The sequence below is a fragment of the Musca autumnalis genome, unplaced genomic scaffold (assembly GCF_047663935.1).
Source record: "Musca autumnalis isolate F117 unplaced genomic scaffold, ASM4766393v1 scaffold_1, whole genome shotgun sequence".
Lineage (NCBI taxonomy): Eukaryota > Metazoa > Arthropoda > Insecta > Diptera > Muscidae > Musca > Musca autumnalis.
The window spans coordinates 9,530,908-9,556,127 of record NW_027411644.1 but is presented as its reverse complement, the minus strand read 5'-3'; the positions used below and the strand labels follow the sequence as shown (position 1 = coordinate 9,556,127).

The 25,220-nt window shown below is 35.1% G+C and overlaps 1 protein-coding gene across 1 annotated transcript in view; it reads right to left on the bottom strand.

The window, feature by feature from the left end:
* The window catches only part of alpha-Est9 (alpha-Esterase-9), a 43,000-nt gene that overhangs the window by 6,435 nt on the left and 11,345 nt on the right, over positions 1-25,220 (bottom strand). Inside the window, exon 2 of the mRNA XM_073964522.1 lies at positions 26-338. Coding sequence (XP_073820623.1) covers positions 26-338 — 313 coding nt within the window. The remainder of the gene's footprint in view (positions 1-25; positions 339-25,220) is intronic.

Here is a 25,220-nt window from a genome sequence, read left to right as displayed (position 1 = left end):
TGGAGTTATTGTTTTTTTCACTTACATTCTTTGTGTAAACATTGAGATATAGACAATCTTCAGAACCATCTGTCATTTGAAAAACAAAATGTTTTTGCAACGGCTTAGGTCCTGTGGATGTACAGCTTCGCACCTCAGTCCATGGCTCTGGTGGTTGTGGTGCCTTATATCTCAACTCACCGAGTGGGGGTTTGGCAAATGGAATTTTCTCAAATGAAAAATAGGCGTCACCATAAATCGATTTACGTTTAACTCCCTTAACTGGCCCATAAATTGTCGACACAATTGTCTTTTCTTTGCTGCGATAACGTCGTTGTTGAACTTTAAAGTCGACCATTCTGAAAAAGAGAGGAAAAATTTTTATTTGAAGTTCCACATTGAGAAAATAATATTTAAAAATTATAAAATAAAAATAAATAAGTTTGTATACAATAGGAAAGTATGGTGCCTATCCCTGATCTATGTATGCAAGAGCATACTAAATTTCAAGCTTCTACGTTCAAAAATAACGATCCTATTCAAGAAATGGTTAAATAAAAATATGTCCATGATTTCCAAGGTTTCAACGGGCGTAAAGTTCAGAAAGACCATGACTTTCCGACAAGAAAACATCACATTTTTAGCGGTGGTTCATCTTTCAGATTGTTCACTCTGATATAATGAGAAACTTTTACTCATATCCATTCTGGGATGTTATTTTTAATAACTTTTTTTTATTCCTTTAAGACACACTAAATAAATACACTCTAATATATTAATTTTGACATACAGATTCATCTTCCCACATACATCAAAAATTAAAGTCCTTATTTTCAACGAATTTCCGATGAAATTAATATTTACTTTATTCAAACATTTTCCCATGCATGCATTGGCATGTTAACACACACACATCATACCCAGAATATTTCTTCGAACCATCCACAAAATTTTTCCATTGAGAAACTTTTCAAAAAATTTTCATAAATTTGCAAACTAAACAAAATTGTATTTGCAGCTGTTGCGGTGGTGGTGGTTTGCAATGTTAACGAATTTTTTGGCGAATCCCAAATATGGCATTTTTGTGTGTTCAATGACAAATTCACACGTCCAAACAAACATAGACACGAAAGAACAACGTTTAGCAGCAAGTGAATGCGAATATAGTCTCTCTGTCTGTCTGTATGTCAGTCAGTCAGTATGCCGGGAAAATGATTTCAATTATTACAAGTAATAAATTTGAACAATAATCGCAGAGAATGAAATTCCAGTTTATTGCTTCATGTTACTACGAGGATTGTTGCAGATGTTTTTAAAAATAACGAGAAAGTGATGGGTAAACTTAGAAACACCATCATAAACTATGTACGTATTCTGAACTTGTATGAAATGATTAGTTTTCCTCGTGTTACGAAAGTACAATGCCCACAATTTTAGGTGGAGAAGCCACTTGGAACTTCAAATACCTAATTTAAGCTAATTGGATCAACTAAAATAGCTGAAATCGGTCAGTACTGTTATAGGGGGTTATACCATATAGTGGCCAAAAGTTATGATTTAAACATTTTTAAAAGCTGGGTGCTTACACCTGGGAAGTTACTGCGGATTTTGAAGCTACAACGTTCATAGATGAGAAAAATCAAAAAAAAAAAAAAAAAAAAAAACGCGGCCAAATTTTACATTTTTAAGTTTCAGCGATTTTGCTTGGAAACCGCGAGCCTATCAAAATGAGGCTAAACAAATGCTGCGAAAATTCTCTAGAGGATTGACCGTTGTGATTTGTTCCTAGGTTTTACCACTTTTGAGATATAGAAGTGCATTTTTAGATGTTTTTGTTAGGTTGTCACGATTTGCTTGAAAACGTTTGCTTGAAGCCTAATCGAAATAGGAATGGAGAAAATCTTATAGCTCTGAAAATTCTCTAAAGATTGGCTTTCTTAATATTTTCCTAGGTTGTATCATTTTTGAGATATATAAGTTTAAGTCGGGAAATTGCAGTCATGACATTGTTTTATAAGGAGACGATACAGTCAGTGAATGATGCTAATTTGAACTTCTATATCTCAAAAATGGTAAAACCTAAGAAAATTTCATAAAGGTCAATCTTGTAGGGAATTTTCACTGCTACAAAATTTTTTTATACCCTCAGCATTTATGCTAACGAGGGTATATACACTTTCATACGGGCAAAATGTGCCTCATCGAAATAATAGTTTTAGACTAGCGCTGCTCAAAGGGCGCACTTCTGCTGTCGGTGTGTGTCAATTTGCTCACTCACACAATTGACAAAGAGAGATTTTGTTTTTGAAATTAAAATTTTCAACACATATGTACATTTTTTCCATTACACAAGACAACCCAACAAACCAACATTACTCGAACAAAACATCATATTTGAATTATAAATTCTTGTGTGGCCACTGGAGAATAAACGAAACTTGATTCTCTTGAAAATAATGAATGTGTTTGTTGGGAAACTATCAGACTGAATGGTATGTTGGGAAACTATCAAAATGTTTGGGTTTCAAAACCAACACAATAACAAAATGTGTTTGCAGTTGTATGAGCAGCCCTATTTTTTTCAGACAATTTGGAGTTGATTTAGCAATGTCCGTCCGTCTGTCTGTCTGGCTGGCTAGAGCGCACGATAACACTCGAATGGACAACCGAATCGGTCCAAAATTTGGTTTTCGTAATATTTTGCCCAAACTTAGTTTAAGTTCGATGATGGGCTATATTGGTTCGAAAATGTTCGGAAAATTTGTGCGCACGATAACTCTTGAAGGAAGCAACCGATTTCGTCTATACTTTGCACATCGTGAAATTTCGACCAGACTTAGATGAGTACGGGTACCTCCCACCCAAAAGTTCGGATAAGTTCAGATTAGGACCTGCTCTCGAATCGCTTTGATTTTTGTTGTAACAACTTGTAGTCACTACCCCCATACGAAGGTACAGGTTTCATCAGGGGCAAGTCCATTCTTCCTGAGAAAATAGCCTGAAAATGCAAAAATCCCCTATTACACGAACGGATCTGCCGGTTCGGTCCAAAATTTGGTATTCGTAATATTTAAATTCGAAGATAAGCCATATCAGTCCACTCCTTCAGGTACCTCCCAAAAAAGGTAAAAAATGTTCGGAAAAATTGTGCGCACGATAACTCTTGAAGGGAGTGAGTGATGTAATCCATTCTTTGCACATCCTAATACATCTTGCGGATAGAGATCAGGTTCTAATATGGACTATATTCGTCTACTCCTTCTGGTACCTCTCACACAAAATTTCAGATAAGTTCACTTTAAGACCTGCTCTCGGATCACTTTGATTTTTGTTGAAGCGATTTGCATTCGCTACCTCCATTACGACGGTAAACGTTTTTTCAGGGGCAAGTCCATATTTCTTGGGAAAACAGCCCTAAAAGTGTAAAAAATCCCCTATATCACCATATGTGGCAGTCGGAGAGCACGATAACTCTCGAACTGCTCAACCGATTTGTCCAACATTTGGTTTTCATAAAATTATATCCAAACTTAATTTCATGGGGCAATACCGGTTCACAACTTCCGGTACTTATCCCCAATATTTAAAAAATTTCACTAAAATGCTAGGACGATATCACAACCAATTTGGTCCAAACTTCGGATCTCCTAATATTTTGTCAAAATTTAGTTTAACTTCTGAAATGATCCATATCGGTCCTCCCTAAGGGTACCTCCCACACAGAAGTTCAACACTTGTGTCTTAGTGCAGTTAGTTCCTAATCCACATTTTTGTCGGCAATTTCAAATGTGCAAAAAAGGACACAACAATCTGAACAGTCCTTAAATACAATCGATCTGTCCGTACGTGAAAGTTTTACTTCACATTTGCTGAGGGTATATATCTGTCGGCAGCCGGTTTCCCGGCAATATCGTGAAAACCTAATAATACCCTAAAAATGTGAACTTTGACTGCGATTTAATAAAAAAGCGCTCCGGCGATTCGTTTTTTTTCTTTATTTTTCTCATCTATGCATATTTTAGTTTCAGAATCCACAAAAGATTCCCAGTTGTAAGCACCTTCCATTTAAAGTTGGTTTAAGAGCACCGTGTGCACTTTATAGGATTGCAATTGATTATTTCCATGCGTCACATACGGAAAAACAAACTAAATATACCCTCCATACTATGGGGGAGGGTATAAATAAATACTAAGAAGGTATCAGTCATCTGTGGCGACAGAGAGGGTATATCTCTGTGGCCACAGATGACTGATACCTTCTTACTATTTATTTATACCCTCCCCCATATTATGGAGGGTATATTTAGTTTCAGCATCGGACCTAAAAAAATAAGCAAACAGAACACTTTTGTAGGGGTTTTTGACCTTTGGGCAAATTTCTCAAATTTCGCCGAAATAATTGTACCGTTTTAACTACGGCCGCATACACAATATGTTTCCAAAAATTTAAAAACTATCCCATATCAGTCCGTAAACTGCACTCTTTCAAACTTTGTGTGGTCGTGCGGCTCCTTTGCAACGGTACAAATTTTTTGGGGACAAGTCCATACTTCCTAAGATAATTGCCTAAGAGCTCCAAGACTAAAATGGCAAATCCGTAAGATAACTCTCACAGTAAGATTTTTATTGATCCAAACTTTGGAATATGGAGTATATCGGCCCAGTCCTTCCGGTACCTCTCACATAACATTTGGAAAAAAAGGGTACTTTAACTGCACGTTTTGGATCGCTTTGAAATATTTTCCAAAAAGTTCTTCTTGCGGACCCTGTTACGACGGCATCGACTCCAAATTGTCTGAAACAGATTCAACCATTATTCGTCGTATCAAAGTGTGTGTACCTTCTTTAGCCTAAAGGCAGAGGGTATAATTATAAATTTCAAGTGTAGTGGTGTTTTTGAAGGTGGGCGTTGAGAACATTGGTATTTTAATTTCACTACGACAAAATGTGTCAATATAGGGCCGGAATGTAATTATTTCCTTACCTTCCGGTCCTATACTGACACACCCGCCATGCGCACTTCTTGCTTTGATTCGACTCCCAACCCAGGCATTTCATTTTCATCGGTGGCAAAAATATCCCTTAGCGTAATGAAGGCCACATTTCCTGATATTTTCAGCCATGTAAAACATATCTACAAGTGACTCTGCGATAAAAAGTAGGTTCCATCATTAACCTAATATTAATCAAGGTGCACTCATTGATGTGACTGAAGTCTCCCATGTTCCTTCGGGGATGTTTGTGTGACAAGTGTATATTTTCCCTATTCTTTATAAATCCTTTAGCGTTGTTTAATGTACTTTTTAAATATAGGTCATATTTAAACAGACCCCTTGTACCATCGATTTCTCTCCTGCACTTTGAAATCTATCCTCGTCTACATTTCAATTGCAATGAGTGGGCAACAAAAGCTAAAACGGAAAATTGTTTGTTTAGCTAAACACAACTAAAGCGACTGGCAAAATCGAAATAACCGACATAAAAATGACATCAATCCAAGTTGAAAAAAAATGAGATATGGCATCTAAATCGTACCGCTGTGAATTTATGTCCAAACCTAGATGAGCAAACGAATTGAAATGTCTTATTTGTTGTTATTGTTGTTGTTGGGCTGTCGTATGGAAATTGAATATTTTATTTAAATAAAATTAAATGGATATCTTTGTCTGTTCATCACTGCTACTATTACCTACCATGTGCATATGAAACGTGCAGATTATCCCTAAGTCTGTTGCAGATATACTTATTGTGACGTATGAATTTGGATATGTTTGAGAAAAAGTTGGTGTGTGTGTTTGTGTGCAAATTTCATGCATAACAATGAAAATGGCATTTTGGATTATAGATTAAGGTGATTACAATTTATGAAAGCATAAAAAAACGAAATGATAAATCGTTGTTCATTTTGAACAGGGATCAGGATAAATTAAGTCTTGAAAAAAACTTAATAATTTAGGAGGATATTGTGCCTTTATGATATACAAAACTATTTGCATTCTTAGAAAAAAACGGCTCTTCAGCAACCACTTTATGCAAGATGGAAAGTAGAAACAATTCTCACAGACAATATATTATGTAATAAACAATTTAAATATAAAACAAGAAAGAGGACTTGTCAGCAAAAACAAACTTATTACAAATATCCTTACTAACCCATTATTTAACCAAGGACATATATAGAGAAATAAGTAGTTATTTTTGGCCACTAAACTAAGTTGTTAAATACTCGTAAGTAGTTACTACTCTAAGTAGCCAAACTTTAAGTACTTATTTAGTGCCCAAAAAATAACTCAAATAATGAGTTAGTATGGACATTTGCAATGAGTTTTTTTGCTGGGATGTATTAATAAAGGTAAATAGTACACAATATTTTGTTGATTAAAGAACTGGCAATGTCCGAATATTTTTTATTTCTCCTCATGATGTTGTCGATGTTTGCCCTATGTGCAAAATAGATTTTTACTCTGTTGCGTCGTTATTGATATTGATCATATCGACACCTCCAAATAATAGTATGCTAAGTCTAAGAAGTGAGTTTTGCAGGAGAAGCTCTCAAAGTGTGGACATTTTTTTGAACATCAGTACTATGCTAAGTCAATATTTGTTTATAACTTCTGTTCGGATTGACCGATCATTACCAAAATTTGACAGAATTTAAGTTAAAGGACGTTCGACACCTCCAAATAATAGTTTGCTAATTCTGAACAGTGAGTTTTGCAGGACAAGCTCTAAAAGTTTCGAAATTTCTTTGACCTTCAGTACTATGCTAAGTAAATATTTGTTTATAACTTCTGTTCGGATTGTCCGATTATTACCAAAATTTGACAGAATTTAAGTTAAAGGACGTTAAATAAAAAAATGTAAAGAACTTGAAAACATGCTAAGTCGACTTAGCATACTATTGTTTGGAGGCGTCGATATGTTTGTTATGTGCTACAAATACATGGGCGGTCGAGCTACTACTCTCGTAATGATTTTTAATTGTGTCCAATATAAACGATTTATAAGATCACATAGAATCCAAGTTAAAGAATTTAAAAATACCAGTAAATAAAAGAAGAATTTTAGATTGGCAATTATCGGAGGTCTTTGCTACGAAACATACGGATAACTTTAGAATACTTATACATATATGTACAATAATATTCCAATTGCTTTTTATTTTATTATTTTTTTCTGCATTTTCAAGTCCATTCCCCTATGACATTGAATACAGTTTTTAGTTCAAATAAAATATACCATGTATCCGTAAACATTTTGTCCATTCCAATCGATGGTATTTAAATCTCTCTTGATAAAACAGGTTTGCCAAAAAACCAAAACTGAACTTTAAAACTCCCGAACCATTGTCCATTAGAAATAAACTAGTTTCCCCATACCGTTTGTTTTTATTCTCATTTGCGGTTTAACAGTTGAAACGCAGCTTTTGCGAATGACTAATACCTAATTTTGTGTGAATAAACTTTAAATTTACGTCAAATGATTTATAATGCAAATAAAAGCTAAAATGACAGAACGTGATTTCATAATTATGTATTTTATGCGAAATATTTTTTGAGTTTTACAGCTATTATGTATTTCCCCCAAATTATGTTAAAAAAGGTTTTTTAGTGGACTAATGGGTTTTCATTTGTATGCAAAAATGGAAACAATTATATTTTTATTTTTAGTTAATACGTTTTTATTTGAAAAATTTGCCTATTAGGGTGAAAATGATTTTTAATATTGTTTTTTTAATTAGTTACTGGTTGTAGTTGAGCTTAATGACCGATGATATTTTGCAATTGAAAAAGGAAAGCCGACGATTCGAACCCACACACCCAACATTATGTGACCGGTTTTGCCGTTAGTAGCAGCTCATCAGACATATCGGCTGTGTAGTGGCTTCTCTGTCATCGAACGTTTTTCTTTCAAATGGCATTTGTATTTACAGTGATGGATATTTGTGCATTCATTTGCAAAGCATCTTCGATCCTTCAGCTCAACTCAAAAGAGAACTTTTTAATAAAAATTAATTCTATCCAGAGTCGGACGTGGTCGACTACTTGATACCCTACACTACCACGAAATCAATGTAATTTAGCAAACATATTTCCAATCAGAATTCCCTCACACAGTCCAAGTTTCATTGAAATTTGGACATACATACATTGCATAGTTGGTGCACCAAATACCTCAAATATGGGAACTATATCCAAATCTGAACGAAGATAAAGTAGAAGTCACAAGAAAAATAGAAATTGCTAACTCAAAAAATACGTACTCTTTGAGTAAATGAGCGATATGTTTGTATATTAGAAATTTTTTCTCAAGAATGATTTCCTGTTGCAGGGATGAATGAACTTTTTCGTACTAATCACTAAAATGACGTTTATTCCATTGAAATATATAAAAAGTTCACGCACAAATCGATTTAAATATTTTCTTAAAAAAAATTATGAAATGAAAAAAAAACAAGTAAGAATGGCTGTAAGTTCAGCCGGGCCGAACTTGTTATACCCTCCACCACGAGTTGTATTGAAGTAAAATGAAATTATTTTTTTCTTTCGTGTATGAAGAAGACATAATACCAAATTGCAGCAATTTCGGTAAAACAATGTGAGGTACCGTTCTATGGCTGCTATTTCAAAACGTCGATCTATACCGACAAATTTCTGGCGGAAAGCTTTTAGACTCAAAGAAGACTAAATACCAAATGTCCGATATTTTGGTAAGAGAATGTGGCTAAAACCTAAAAAATATCGAAAATCAAGAGGTACGCTTCTATGGGGATATAGGAAGACGTTGACCTATACTGATAATACTCTTCTGGAATATTTTATAACCTCTTGGAAGACTAAATAACGAATTTCAGTCATTTCGGTGGGATATTGACGTCACAACCTTCAGTATTACGAAAACCGGGAGGTACGGTTCTAAGGGGGCTATACCGATAGGGGGCTATACCGACGAATTTTAGTCGGAAATGGGGGTAATATGAAAGTGTGGACCTACCTACCACCAACGAAGACTAAATACCAAATATAAGCCATTTTGGTGTAATATTGAAGCCACAACCAAATTGGGAGGTACCTTTCCATTTGGACTATATGAACTTATACCGACATATTTAGAGAGGAATGTTCTATACCCTAAATGAAGACTAAATACCAAATTTCAATTACATAACCTTCAAAATACTGGAAATCGTGAGGTCCCGTTCTATGGGGGCTATATGAAGGCGTGGAGCTATACCGAAAAAATTTAAAGGGGAAAGTTGAGTACACCCAGCGAAGTCTAAATACCAAATTTCAGCCATTTCGTAGGTATATTGAGGCCATAACCTTCAAAATACAGAAAATCGGGAGGTATAGTTATATGGGGGCTACATGAAGGCGTGGGCCTATACCGACAATTTAAAGGGGAAGTTGAGAACCCCCAACAAAGTCTAAATACCAAGGCATGGACCTATACCGACAAATTTAGAGGAGAAGTTTTATACCCCCAACAAAGAGTAGATACCAAAATTCAGCCATTTCGGTGAAATATTGAAGCCACAACCTTGAAAATACTGGAAATCGGGAGGTGCCGTTCTATGGGGGATACATTGAGGCGTGAACCGACACCGACAAAATTCTGGGGGAACGTTTTATACCCCCAACGAAGACTTAGTACCAAATTTCAGCCATTTCGGTGTGATAATGAAGCTTTCTATGGGGGCTAAATTAAAACGTGGACCAAATAGCCCATTTGCAATACCAAACATCCTAGGAGTAATAGAAACTTATATACCAAATGACAATCTTAACAAGGAAAAAAGTGTCAGTCGGCTTTGCCGACAGATATATACCCTCAGCCAATGTGAAGTGAAACTTTCACCTACGGACAAATCAATTGTATTTAAGGTCTCTTCAGAATTGTGTGGCCCTTTTTGTACATTTGAACTTGCCGACAAAAATGTGTATTAGGAATTAACTGCACTAAGACACAAATGTTTAACCTTTGTGTGGGAGGTACCCTTAGGGAGGACCAATATAGGTCATTTTAGAAGTTAAACTAAATTTTGACAAAATATAAGGGGATCCAAAGTTTGGACCAAATTGGTTGTCCCATTCAAGTGATATCGTCTTAGCATTTTAGTGACATTTTTAAATATTGGGGAGAAGTACCGGAAGTTGTGGACCGGTATTGCCCCATGAAACTAAGTTTGGATATAATATGACGAATACCAAATGTTGGATCAAAGCGGTTGAACAGTTCGAGAGCCACATATGGTGACAAAGGGCTTTTTACATCTTTCGGGATGTTTTCCCAAGAAGTATGGACCTGCTCCTGAAAAAACTTTTACCGTCGTAATGGAGGTAGCGAATGCAAATAGCTTCAACAAAAATCAAAGCGATTCGAGAGCAGGTCTTAAAGTGAACTTATCCGAAATTTTGTGTGGAAAGTACCCAAAAGAGTGCACAAAAATTTTCCATATTCGAACCTGATCTATATCTGGTAAATATATTAGGATGTGCAGAGTATCGATTACATCGGTCACTCCCTTCAAGAGTTATCGTGAGCATATTTTTCCGAAGATTTTTGAATTTTTGTGAGGAAGGTACCTAAAGGAGTGGACCTACATGGTTTATCTTCGAACTTAAACTATGTTTGGACAAAATATTACAAAGGCCAAATGTGGAACCGAATTGACAGATCCGTTCGAGATTTATCTTGCGCTCCAACCACTACACACGGTTTCATAGGGGTTTTTTTGCACCTTTCAGGATATTTTCTCAGGAAGTATGGACTTGCCCCTTATAAAACTTGTACCGTCGTATGGGGGACACCGAATACAAGTTGCTACAACAAAAATCAAAGCGATTCGAGAGCAGGTCCTAAACTGAACTTTTCAGAAATTGTGTGCGGGAGGTACCCGAAGGAGTGGTAAGTCTGGTACAACTTTCACGATGTACAAAGTTTGGGCCAAATTGATTACTCCCTTCAAGAGGTATCGTGCGCACAAATTTTTCACACATTTTCGAACTTTTCCTCATGAGGTGGGGGACGTACCGGAAGGAGTGGACCGGTATAACCCATCTTCGAACTTAAACTAAGTTTGGGCAAAATATTACGAAAGCCAAATTTTGAACCGAATCGGTTGCTCCGTTCGAGAGTTATCGTGCGACCAGCCAGCCAGACAGACGGACGGACATGGCTAAATCAACTCCAAATTGTCTGAAACACATTTCGTCCAAACATACTTGGGGTCTAAAACCATTATTTCGATGAGGCACATTTTGCCCGTATGAACGTGTATATACCCTCGATAGCATAAATGCTGAGGGTATAAACATAGGTAAAAATCGGTTGAAGCCAACCTGTCTTTTTTTGTTTTCTCTCGATTTGTGATTAAACCACACTTCCCACGAGTTTCCTGTCAAAGTAAAAGCAGAAGCAAACTAAATTGGGATAATCTCAATAATGTATTACTTTTTAAAATTTCGTCTGCTTCTACCATTAAATGATGATGACATTTTGAAGCCAGATTTACCTTTTTTTTAAATTTTCTTTTAATTTCATTTCGAAATTAGGTTTTTCAAAAACCCATATATTGGATTGTAGTACTTGCTATCTGAGTTATCTGATATGAATATTGTGAATGTAGTCTGCACAGCTTCATAGAAATCTGTATCCAAATACGGAAATTTTGTGCAAACGTTTTTCTAAAAATCCTATTTTTCGGGCCTAATTTTAACAATTGTCATTCGATTTTTTTGTACTTGATTGCACATTTTAGTTTTTTACGTTCCTGATCCAATAAATCTTTCCCCGTGAAAATCAATCTACTAAAACGCGAGTTACAAGAAATTCCAAAGTAGAAAAACCACATAAAATTATTTTTGGAAATATTGCGTATTTTATCGCGTTTTTTTCGTAATCTATGTACCAAATATCGTTGATGTAGAGCGAAAAAATTTAACCTTTTTTGAAATGAAATATGAAATAATTGACAATATTTGTGATATATCCTCGTAAGCATAGCTAAGGGTATAAAAACTATGAAATGAAAAAAAAAATATCAAAAATTATTTCCTATTGCACTTAAACTTAAGCCTACATACTAATAACTAAAATAACGTTTGTTCCATTCAAATATTGCAAAAGGTCATGCACAAACCACTTTGAGTTTTTTTTTTTTTAATTATAGCTTTAAAGAAGTGTTTACGACGTTTTTATGATTCTCATAATTAAGGAAAATTAGTGAGAAACAAATGTTATGCCAGTAAAATTTATTTTCATTTAATTATTTGCTTACAGTGACTTCAAAAAATTGCCGATAATTTTGATAAATTCAAATTTTAAAATCAATTTGTGCGTGAGGTTTTTTCACCGAATCGCCTTATAATTAAGATTTTATGTAATTTTATGTAGAAATCCATCACGCTATGATACAGGGATATGAGGTTGTAAAAATGTCATAACCCTATTGTACATATGTATCAAAAGCTTTATAATTTTGTCCAAAACATACGATTTAGCCAGAATGAACTGTTTCTTGTTTTGGGTATTTGGTTTTTACATTTGTTTTGTTAACTAAACGTAGCATCGTCAATTCTTCATCAATTACTAGGAAAAATGGAAAATCCCTGGGATTTTTTTTCATTTGTTTATTTCATGGGAAAGAAAACTCTGTTTGAAATTACTTGAAAATGACTAACTCATTCCGAAATTTCCTATTTCCGTTGGTCTAATTTATTTTTAATTAAATGTCATTAACTAGTGAAAATCCCCCTGTTCATATTAAATTTTCTTCAAAAACACTTTGTGGACCATTCTTTTGCAGTAATTTGCTTAGCTTATCACGAATTCAACAATGGCATATTTTATTAGTCACACGATTCTTGATTAATAGACACTCGACTAAACGGCATATGCCGTATTTTTCATTTCAGCTAAATAAGATAGTGAAGTATACACAAGCGTATTGAAGTATTGGGTTGTATTGAAACAAAAAGTATTAGTAATATTACTAACTTGTTTTCAAGGTAGGTATTTAATTATTGCATAAAAAATTCCGATTTTCTGTCATCTGTTCGGCACACCCGCAGACATACGACAGATAAACAATGGGAGACAAAAATCGAAATAATATGTTAATTTTTTGATTTGTAGCCAAAAAATGACGACAGTGCCATTTCATTTGCATCCCACCATACCCGTGCACTAGATTTTCAGCAGGTTAAGAGGGAAAGGCAACAATTCACACAACATTTGCCAGCTACAATATTACCACCGTCAGTTAGTCCATAGAATAGATTCGCTGATAATCAAAATAAAAATAATCAGTCTATAAATAAAAGAACAATATCGTCATCAACAACACCGCCATTAACTCACTGACAGATAGCTTTGCCATACCACCACGCAGCATCATCGTCGAAAAAACAACACCATTGAATGCTTGTTTGGCAAATCTTTTACTTGTGAGCCAATAATGATACTTGAGAATGAAAAAAAAAACCAACAAACTACAAATAAAAGAAAACCGACAAAAAACCAAGAAATCTTCTTAAAATAAATCAATCAATGAATATCGAAGGGGAAATCGAAACGAATTCAAGACTAAAAAGAAGAATTGATACACGTGAAATCTCCAAGTAGAAACATTTTAGACTTATTTTCAATACAAATAACAAAAAGGGAATTTCGTTTTGCTACAACAAATAAATTCAATCACAAATAATGCTCATGTACAGATAATGAATGGAGTGAGCCAATAATGCGCTTTTGTTACATGACTAATATATTTGTTTCCGTTTCGGTATAATAAATGTTTTTTATATAAATAATAGATAAAAGGAAATAAGAAAAAAAGCGATAAGTTCGACCAGGCAGCCGTTTCTTTCCCTCCACCATGAAATATTTGAAACTTATATGGAATAGGTAATGCAGCTTAATCTCTGTTTTTTTGCAACCCACTTGAAAAAATGTTTTTTTTTTTTTTAAATTTAAAAACAACAAATAAACGGAGATTAAGCTGCATTACCTTACAATAATAAAGGAATACACATCTCAACAAAACTGCCAAAGTGAATCTTATATGTTATAATTAATGTTCTTTCTGTTACGAAAGTGTCAATGCCCACAAGTTGAGGTGGAAAAGTGTTTTGTCCTCTGGGAATCCCAAATACGAAATTTTAGTTAATTCGGTTCAGCCACCAAAAAAAGTATCTAATATCTTCAAAATACCTAAAATTAGGAAGTATTTTTGGTAGAGAAGTTTTGTGTCCATTGGGAGCCTCAAATTTCAAATTATGGTAGATCGGCGATATAATATATGTATATACCCAAAATCGGAAGGTACGTTATATGGGATATATATCTAGCTCAGTTTTTGCGGACGCTAGAGTTTTTACTACAATGATTATTTCGCTGAGTTGCAAACGTGAAAACCTAATAAATAAAATAAAAAAATTTTAAACAAAATGTATTTATACCCTACACCACTATGTGGAAGTGTATTATAATTTTGTCTTGGTAAAAATGCATGTAACACCGCCAAATATTCGTCGGAGACCCCCAATGTGGTATACCAATCTTCATATCTCGACGAGATAAAGCGATTTTGAGATGTGTGTCCGTATGTCCGTCTGTCCATTATAAATTGTAATCAAACTCCAGGCCGCAATTATGAACCGATCGTCACGAAATTTTGTATGGAGGTCGGGTTCATACCAGAATAGATCCCTATTTTTTTTATTGGTGATGATCGTGAAATATTTAGCGGGTGAAATGGACCAAAAACATAATTGTTTTGTTCCTTTACTTTTTTAATGGTAAAAGTGGTAAAAGAGAAAACTGTCAAAATTGCTCGAAATTGGTCTCTCATGACCAGTTTTACAAGAAAAGTATAGAACGAAAAAATTGTAGATCTGGTAGCAATGTCAAAAAGAAACATAACAAGTAAAAAAGTATCAGTCGGCTTTGCCGACAGAGACATACCCTCAGCCTGTGTATATTGAAACAATTTTCTCCCAAAATACGCATGTATTCAGGATGTTTGCACCGACTAAATTGTTGATTTGGAATAAAGATCAAAAGTTTTACGGAGCAGATACTAAAAGGAATGGATCGACATTGACCGTTATGGAAGTGGATCTCCAACCATAACATATGGCGCCTTAGGAGGTTTTTACACTCTTCGGGCTGTTTGCTCAAGAAGTATGGACTTGCCACTAAAAAACTTTTACCATCGTAATTGAGGCAGTGAATGCAGGTTGCTTCAACAAAAATCAAAGTGATTCGATATCAGGTCTTAAAATGAACTTTTTCGAAATTTTGTGTGGGAGGTACCGGATTGAGTGGACAAATATAGTCCATATTTGAACATGATCTATATCTGGTAGATATATTACGATGTGTAAAGTATGGACCAATTCGGCAACTCACTTCAAAAGTTACCGTACGAAAAAAATTTCCGAACATTTTTGAACTTTTGTGGGGGAGGTACCTGAAGAAGTGGACCGATATGGCTTATCTTCAAACTTAAACTATGTTTGGACAAAATATTACTAAGGACAAATTTTGGACCGAATCGGCAGATCCGTTCGAGAGTTATATTGCGCTCCAACCAATTCTCACGGTGTCATAGGGGTTTTTTTGCAACTTTGGGGCTATTTTCTCAGGAAGTGTGGACTTGCCCCTGATGACACTTGTACCGTCGTATGGAGGGCAGTGAATACAAGTTTCTAAAATAAAAATCAAAGCGATTCGAGAGATGGCCCTAAACTGAACTTTTCCGAAATTCCGAAGCAGTGGACCGATTGAGTCCATATTGAAACCTTATTTAAGTCACGTACACGTTTCACGATGGGCAAAGTAGGGACCAAATCGGTTACTCCCGTCAAGAGTTATCATGCGCACAAATTTTCCGAACATTTTGGAACTTTTGTGGTGGAGGTACCGGAAGGAGTGGACCGATATAGCCCATCTTCGAACTTAAACTAAGTTTGGGTAAAATATTACGAAAGCCAAAATTTGAACCGAATCGGTATATCCGTTCGAGAGTTATCGTGCGCTCCAGCCAGCCAGACAGATGGACGGATATTGCTAAATCGATTCCAAATTGTCTGAAACACATTTCGTCCAAACATACTTGTGGTCTAAAACCATTATTTCGATGAGACACATTTTGCCCGTATGAAAGTGTGTATATCCTCGTTAGTATCGTGAAACAAATGTCGAAAAATCAGTTTTACCATTTTCTACCCGAAGAAATTTGACTGGTAGCCTGTGGTAAAAGAGAAAGGCGTTCTGGCGCTCTCTCCTCTCCCTCTCTCTTAAAAATTGCTTCCAGTTTTACCATTTTTTTAGTTTAAGGAACGCTTTGCAGGTTAAAAATGGTAACCTCAGGTAAGTAAAGGAACGCAACTAATATTAATCAAATTTTGTAGCGGCTCTGTAGGTCGCAATAATAGTCCGATCAACGAAATTTTAAATAATGTAAGAGTATATGCCAATGAAGAAGCTTGCAATATGAGATGGCGATCAGATAATATTTAGAGGGTTAAATAGACCACAACTTTTGTGTGAAAATTGTGAAAATATTTAATATACAGCTTATATCTTCATTCCTGGAAGGGAGATTCCTGGCAAGTAAGCAATACTTGGAAGAGGAACGCTGTACCTTTCTATTGATGTCAATTGTTTTGGTGTACATGATAAGATAACAGAGTTACATTCTAATATACCCAGTTATTTGTTTGTAGTGTAATCATAAAGACGCTAGAGGTCGCAATTATAGCTCAATAATCACGAAATTTTGCACGAGGTAAGAGTTTAGGTAGAAGAAGATGCCTAAAATTTTGAATGACGATCCGATATTATTTAACGGGTGAAATGTACCATTACTAAAAAATATTTTTGGTCTATATTTTATTTCCTGGAGGAATATACCGACAAAGTTCGAGAATCCATTGAACATTTTCACTAATGCTACTGCTTGCGGTTTTGTTTACAGCGATATTCTATTTTTCGTGGGTAAGTCTATGCTTCCTGACATAACGGTTCAAAAGCTCTAAATCTTACCATGACCAACTAAAATGACGGCTTGACTACCAAAATTAGGTCCACTTCCAAAATGGACCATTCTTATTCAAGTCAAATTTATGAGCTCAACATAAGCATTTATTCGCAACGCCCACAATCGTGAAGTTTTATACCCAAATGTTTCGATATTTTTGTCGGATAGTTTATACGTCCAAAAAAGGCCCTAAAATTCCGAAACTCCCTGACTACACAATTTTTAGGACAAAGATTTTGGTTATGAAGCACGTATCCGATCTGTCTGTAGATTAAAGTCTCAACTCACACAGGCTGAGGGTATATCTATGTCGTTAAACCCGACTGATACTTTTTAAATTGAATTTTCATAAGTTTGCCTCCCATGTGCCAACAGAAGTCATAGTCCTTGGAAAGTTTTAAATGTCATCGAGTTCATAAACATATAATCGTACAATTAAGATTGAAATAAGCGGAACAACAACAATTGGGATTTCGGTTGATGGAGTTTTTCGACATAACCTATTTTTTCAGGACTTTTGCCGAGACCTAATGTGGATTTCGTAGTCTCAAACAGTACTGCGAGTAGAATTCGGAGTCTATGAGTCGTAGTTGGTATCGCCCAACTCCTGATAAAAATGTTTTCTGTTTTTTCTAAATGCCTGTTCCAGAACCTGCAAGAATCTACACATTTTGACTACTGAAATAGTGTAGATTCTTGCAGTACTAGAACATACCATAAATGTAATTTTCTGAATTTTTTAGTTGTCTTGCATAGACTCTGGTAAAATAGTAAAGTTTTGGTGTTTTTATGACAAAAAAGAATATTATTTTCTTACAATAGTTAGGTACAAGTCCAATCTGCACTCGCGGATTCGTTATTCTTTTTGTCGAGTTATTTATTTCAATTAATTATTGGTATACAAATAACATTTATAGAGTTTTTAGATAGATCTTCTTATCAGAATCAGTCCTCGCGGTAAAAATCTGTCTAATTGATAACTTAATAAGGCAAAAATAAGACAAAACTTTTTTAACTGACTGAAGTTAATGTGTGATATATGGATATGTACTATAAAGAAGAAGATATACAGAAAATCTTTGAAATAGAATCGAAAATGCCAAAAAAGAGCTATTGTGGTTAAAAATTCTGGGATACATTAAAACGTAAACCTACATGGGTAACATTCATTTCAATGATTTTTTATTTATTGTGTCAATTCTATTGGAGGAATTTTTGTATGGGGACTATACTGAACGTGTTCTGATATGGTTCATTTCAATTCTAAACATCCAAAGACTAATTTATTATACTCTGTTCCAAATTTCAAATTTATATCTAAAATATTGTAAACTCTACAAAATTTTTTTTAATTTCATAATTTTTGTAACACATCGAAGTATTTGTCGGAAACCAAATAAGTATGTACGTATATTCTTGATCAGCATAAAATTCTAAGTCGAAATCAAGATACAGGTCGCAATTTTAAAGATGGAGCTTTATAATTTTCTATAGAAGCTTCTATTACTACTAGGATGTTTGGTATTGAAAGCGGCATATATCGGTCCACGTTTTGATATAGACCCCATAGAATGGTATCTCCCCATTGTCGGTATTTTGAAGTTTTTAGCCTCATGATAACACCGAAATGGCTGACATTTGGAACATTGTCTTTGATGAGGGTGTGAAACTTTCCATCTGAAATTTGTGGGTATAAATCCACGTATTCATATAGCCCCCATAGAACGGTAACTCACGGTATTTTGAGGTTGTGGCCTCAATATTCTACCGAAGTGACAGAAATTTGGTATTTAGTCTTCTTTGCGGTTTACAACTTTCCACCAGTAATTTGTCTGTGTTTCCATATAGCTCCCATATAGCGCTACCTCCACATAATGACTGAAATTAATGACTGAAAATTTTCAACCAGAAAATTGTGGGTATGGGTCTGCATATAACCCCCGTAGAACCGCACTCATGGTGGATAGAAAACCTGCACACATAAAATTTTCAATACAATGGGATTATCATTAGTTAAAATATTATTCTCGTCCAAAGTATTAGACTTATAGTAGATGAAGAGCTTAGAATTTACTAATTGTTAATATTTACTTCAATACAAATCGTCGTGTAGGGTAAAACACCGTTCTTACTTAACTTAACTTATTATACCCTCAGCCTTTAGGCTAAAGAGGGTATTTACACTTTGATACGACCAAAAATGTGCCTCATCGAAATAATGGTTTTAGACCCCAAGTATGTTTATACGATATCCGTTTCAGACAATTTTGAGTAGATCTAGCAATGTCCGTCCGTCTGTCTGTCTGTCTGTCCGTCTGTCTGTCTGGCTGGCTGGTGCGCACGATAACTCTCGAACGGATCAATCGATTCGGTTCAAATTTTGGGTATCGAAATATTTTGTCCAGATTACTTAGATGAGGTTCCAATATGGACTCAATCGGTAAACTCCTTCGAGTACCTCCCACATAAAATTTCGGAAAAGTTCAGTTTAGGACCTGCTCTCGAATCGCCTTGGTTTTTGTTGTAACATCTTGTATTCACTGTCCCCTATACGAAGGTACAAGTTTCCTCAGGGGCAAGTCCATACTTCCTGAAAAAATAGCCTGAAAGTTGAAAAACAAACCCTATGACACCATGTTTATGGGTGGAAACGCAAGATAATTCTCGAACGGAAATTCCGATTCCGGCCAAAATTTGGCCTTCGTAATATTGTTTCCAAACTTAGTTTAAGTTCGTACATAAGCCACATCGGTCCACTCCTTCAGGTACCTATCCCACAAAAGTTCAAAAATATTCGGAAAAATTATGCGCACGATAACTCTTGATGGGAGTGACCGATTTGGTCCATACTTTACACATTCTCATAATATCTACCAGATATAGATAAGGTTCGAATATGGACTATATTTGGACTATATTCACTTTAAGACCTGCTATTGAATCACTTTGATTTTTGTTGAAGCAACTTACATTCGGTACCTCAATTACGATGGTAAAAGTTGTTTCAGGGGCAAGTCCATACTTCTTGAGAAAACAGCCCGAAGGGTGTAAAAAACCCACTATGGCACCCCCATAGTCTATGACGGTCTATTCCTTTAAGTACCTTTTCCGCAAAATTTTTGAACTTTAATCCTAATCAACATTTTTGTCGGTTCCTACGACCAAAATTTTGAAACCCCCTAAATACATAAGTTTTTTGGGAAAAAAGTGTTTCAATTTGCACAGGCTGAGGGTATATCTCTGTCGGCAAAGTCGACTGATACTTTTTTACTTGTTCATACAAAGTTTTAAATGGGATGCGTATACATTGCTCCTTATTGCTCCCTAAAAGTTCTAGTCCACTATAGTTGGAACTTCACTAAAATTTGGAACCTGGGAAAAAATAAGATATGTAATTTTGTGTTTGTTGTGGTAGTTTCTACGTGCCTTAAAGGCAACAATCCTGCCTACCTAACAAAAAAGCAATGAAACAATATATTTTATAGTTTTTAAGAAGTGGCAATTTCTTTCTCCAGCACCATTGTGCGGCGGTAATAATTTTTAAATGAACTGAGAAAAAATCTTAAATTTCATTTAAGATAAAAATTTAAACTTTTGATGGAAGATACGAGATATAGTCTATCTTCCAACTTTATCCAAATTTGGAAAAAATTTGATTTTACAAAGTTTTGATAAAATCGCATACTTCGCTAGAGTTATCGCATATACCAGTCAGACAGACAAGCAGACGGATGCACGGATATGGTTGAACGACTCCAAATTATCCTATTTGGTATTAAGATATGTGGGCATTACTCTAAGTCTTTTGTAAACTATTTCATTGTGTATATACATACACTTATAAATATAACCTTCTACAAATAATATATCTGCCAATATTTAACCTGACTACAATATCATTTTTTTATCTATTAGTTTCTAAAGCCATTAAACTTGTCATATTTCCCCGTTCTTTTTTACAACAAAAACTTTTGTTCATAAAAATTGGCCAATTATGATCAGCATAGATAAACGATTCTGTTGTAGATAAAAAAACAAAAATAAACGATAACAAGTAAGAAAAGCGTTAAGTTCGGTCGGGCCGAACTTTTTATACCCTCCACCACAAATTTCCGCCATTTGGGTGGATTAATGTGGCCACAACCTTCAAAATACCGAAATTCGGAAGGTACCGTTCTATGGGGGCTATATGATGGCGTGAACCTATACCTACAAATTGCTGGGGGAAAGTTTTATACGCCTAAAGAAGACTAAATACCAAATTTCAGCCATATCGGTGTGATAATGAGGCTAAAACGTTCAAAATATCGAAAATCGGGAGATATTGTATTATGGGGCCTATATCAACACGTGGACCTATATAAACATTTTATGGTAGAAATGTTTTTAGCCTCTGGAAACACAAAATACAAAGTTACAACCGATTCTTTATTCAAATGGGTCTAATACATTCAAAATATATTAAAATGACGTGTACTTTATAAGGGGCCTTATGGGGGGGCTATACCAAAACGTGGACCTATATAACCCAACTTTGGTAGGAATGTTTTCTGGCCTCTGAAGACACAAAATACCAAATTACAACCAATTCTGTGGTCAAATGGGTCTAATACATTCAAAATATATTAAAATGACGCGTACTTTATATGGGGCCTTATATGGGGGCTATACCAAAACGTGGACCTATATAACCCAACTTTGGTAGGAATATTTGTTGGCCTCTGGAGACACAAAGTACCAAATTACAACCAATTCGGTGGTAAAATGGGCCAAATATCTTAAAAATTCCTTAAAACGACGACGCGTCACGCGTCATTTTGTATGGGGGCTATACGAAAGCGTGGACCTACATAGCCCGCTTTCAATACCAAAAGTCCTACGTAAATATAACATATTTTCCCAAAATTTCATCAACCTACGTCAATCCGTTCGGACGCTAGAGTGATTTCCACAGACGGACAGACGGACAGACGGACAGACGGACAGACGGACAGACGGACGGACATGGCTATATCGATGTAGAATTGCACGCTGATCAAGAATATATATACTTTGTGGGGTCTACAATGATTATTTCGAGTAGTTACAAACGTAGTGACAAACTTAATATACCCCCATCCTATGGTGGAGGGTATAAAAATCGCAAAAAGTCAAACATCGCTATGTTATCAGAAACACGCCAAAGTTTGATGTACTTTTTGGCATTAAACCAAACTGTTTTCTTTTGGTAAGTGATTCATTTTGATTTATAATTTTCAATTTGCGTAGACAATGACATTTTTTTTAATTAATATATTTTTAAAAATAAATTTAAAATACAAAAACAAATAACAAGAACATTTTTAACCAGCAGATGGTACAAATTTCAAATTTATGGTAAACAAAAACAAATAATTCACTAATGTAAAAGGTTAAAACTCTTTTGCTCCTAAAAATGTACTGTAGAGGCATTTGGTCTGTTCCAGAACTGCAAGAATCTACTAATTCTTACTATTTTTTCCGATAACATAAAGGAAAAAATGTTATCGTAGTAAAAAATAGTAGCTTCTTGCAGGTTCTGGAACAAAGCAATTGTCTTTCCTTCACCTAAGCAGTTACAGTTCGAATGTTGCTGTTTTTTTAATATGTATTTTGTACTCTGCCTTCTGTCACAAAAACGACATCATCTTAGTTGTGACCAAACCAAAAATAGTTCGTTATGTACATGTTATTAAGTCATATTTGGCATCTGTAACCAAATGAAACCCAGTCATAAAATTACTGCCCACTCATATTAGAACAATTATTAGAACATTCCGTTAATTTCAGAAAAAAAAAACAAACGTAAATTACTTTGCGAAAATCGTTGGCGGGTGGAATGCATCAATTTTAATTAAGTCACTATTTTAAATTAGTTAATTCGTTTTTCCAACGAACTTTTTATGGCAACAACAACAACTTTTGCTATAATTACTTTCCAAGCTTTATAAATTGACAGTGATGAACAAATTAGCATTTGTTTTTAAATACAAATAAAAATTAATTTATTAAATAAATTCACGTTCGTAATGATTATTACTGCCACAGATCGAAAAATGACATTAAATTTCATGGCAACATTGAATGGAATGATAAGCCATGCTGCTGCTAAAAAAAAAAAAACAAAACATTATCAACACAATTAAAAGATTTTTCTGTTGGTGGGTCGAACACCAAAACAATTACAATTGTGATTTTATTTCGAGCAGTCAGTCAGTCAGTCAACCAGTCACCTTATCTATCATCGGTATGAATAGAATTATAAAAGTCGGGAGCAGGTTTGTCATCATTTCTGATAATAGCTGACAAGTAGCATCATCATTATCATGGGTGGTGGTGTGATAATAAGTCAATCAGTGTTAATCACAAATTTGGAATATTTGTGAGATTTGTGAAATCTTGTTGTTGATTGTGTTCTAATGCGGAATGGACCTACATGTGGTCTGGGGCTATATTCAAAGAATAGTTCAAGGTCGAAGTTGTTGATCTGTTTATGAAGACAACGTGTTGGTTTTTATGTTATATTGTATATGTAAATATATGGGGGGTATAATAAAATTTGTTATTCGGTTTGTAACGCATAGAAATATTCGTTGGAGACCCTATAAAGTTTATATATTCTTGATCAGCTTACAATTCTAAGTCGAAATAGCCCTCTCCGTCTGTTAAAATCAAGATACAGCTCGTAATTTATAAGATAGAGCTTTGAAATTTGGTATAGAAGGTTCTATTACGCCTAGGATGTTTGGTATTAAAAATGGGCTATATCGCTCCAGGTTTTGATATAGCCCCCATAGAACGGTACCTCCCTATTTTCGGTATTTTGAAGGTTGTGGCCTCAATATCCCACGGAAATGACTGAAATTTCCCAGCAAAATGTTCGATGCCAAAGATTCCATTCAATCATGGGTGCAAATGATCTGGCATGTCATCTTTTTAGCATCTTCATCGATGAATTTTATATGAGCGTGGACCCCAAAAATGCTATTCATTTTTGGATCCAAAGCATGTCATTTACACCAATGCTTTGGCATGTCATTTTCACTAACCCTTTGGAATGACATTATCATTACGACGAGAGTTTTAACACCGTTGGTTGTGATTTCGAGTCTCCGACAACATCATTTAGAAAAATGTCTATAAATAACACCACAAAATTCATCTCTATTGGATCGATGGAATGGGTTCAAACGCTGATGAAAAGATCGGATCTTTCACGACTTCCTTTGCATGGGTTCAAATGCTGATGAAAATATCGGATCTTTCACGCTTCCTTTGCATTGGTTCAAATGCTAATGAAAAGATCGGATCTCTCACGACTTCGTTTGAACCAATGCAAAAGATGCCATGAAATCACGTCATCGCATGGAACCCCTTCCTTCAAATTTTACTGAGTTGGTATTTAGTCTTCATATAACCTCCATAGAAGGGTACCTCCGGATTTTCTGTATTTTGAAGGTTTAAGCCTCATTATCCTACCAAAATGGCTGAAATTTGGTATTTAGAATTCGTTGGAGGTACAAAACCCCCATAGAACGGTACCCCCCGATTTTTGGTATTTTGAAGGTTGTGGCAGCAATATCTCACCTAAATAACTCATATGTAGTATTTAGTCTTCGTTGGGGGTGCACAATTTTCCACCTGAAACATGTCGGTATAGGTCCTTGCCTTCATATAACCTCTAAAGAAGGGTATCTCCCCGTATTTGAAATCAATATATCACCTTAATGGCTGGAATATGAAGATTGAGGCCTCAGTATCCCACCGAAATGGCTGAAATTTTGTATTTAGTCTTCGTTGGGGATATACAACTTTTCACATGAAATTTATCGGTATAGATCCACGTCTTTTTATAGCGCCTGTAGAACGGTACTTCCCTATTTTTAGTATTTTGCTGGGTATAAAATATTCGAGAAGAGAATTGAGTATAAGTCCACGTCTTCATATAGCCACAGCAGAAATGTACCTCCCGATTTTCGGTATTTTGAAAATGTTGGCTCCTATATCCCACCGAAATGGCTGAAATTAGGTATTTAGTCATCGTTGCGGATATAAAACTTTTCGCTTGAAATTTGTCGGTATAGATCCACGTTTTTATATAGCTCCCGTAGAACGGTACTTCCCGATTTTTGGTATTTTGTAGGTTGTGAAGGTATAGAATATTCGAAAAAAGAAT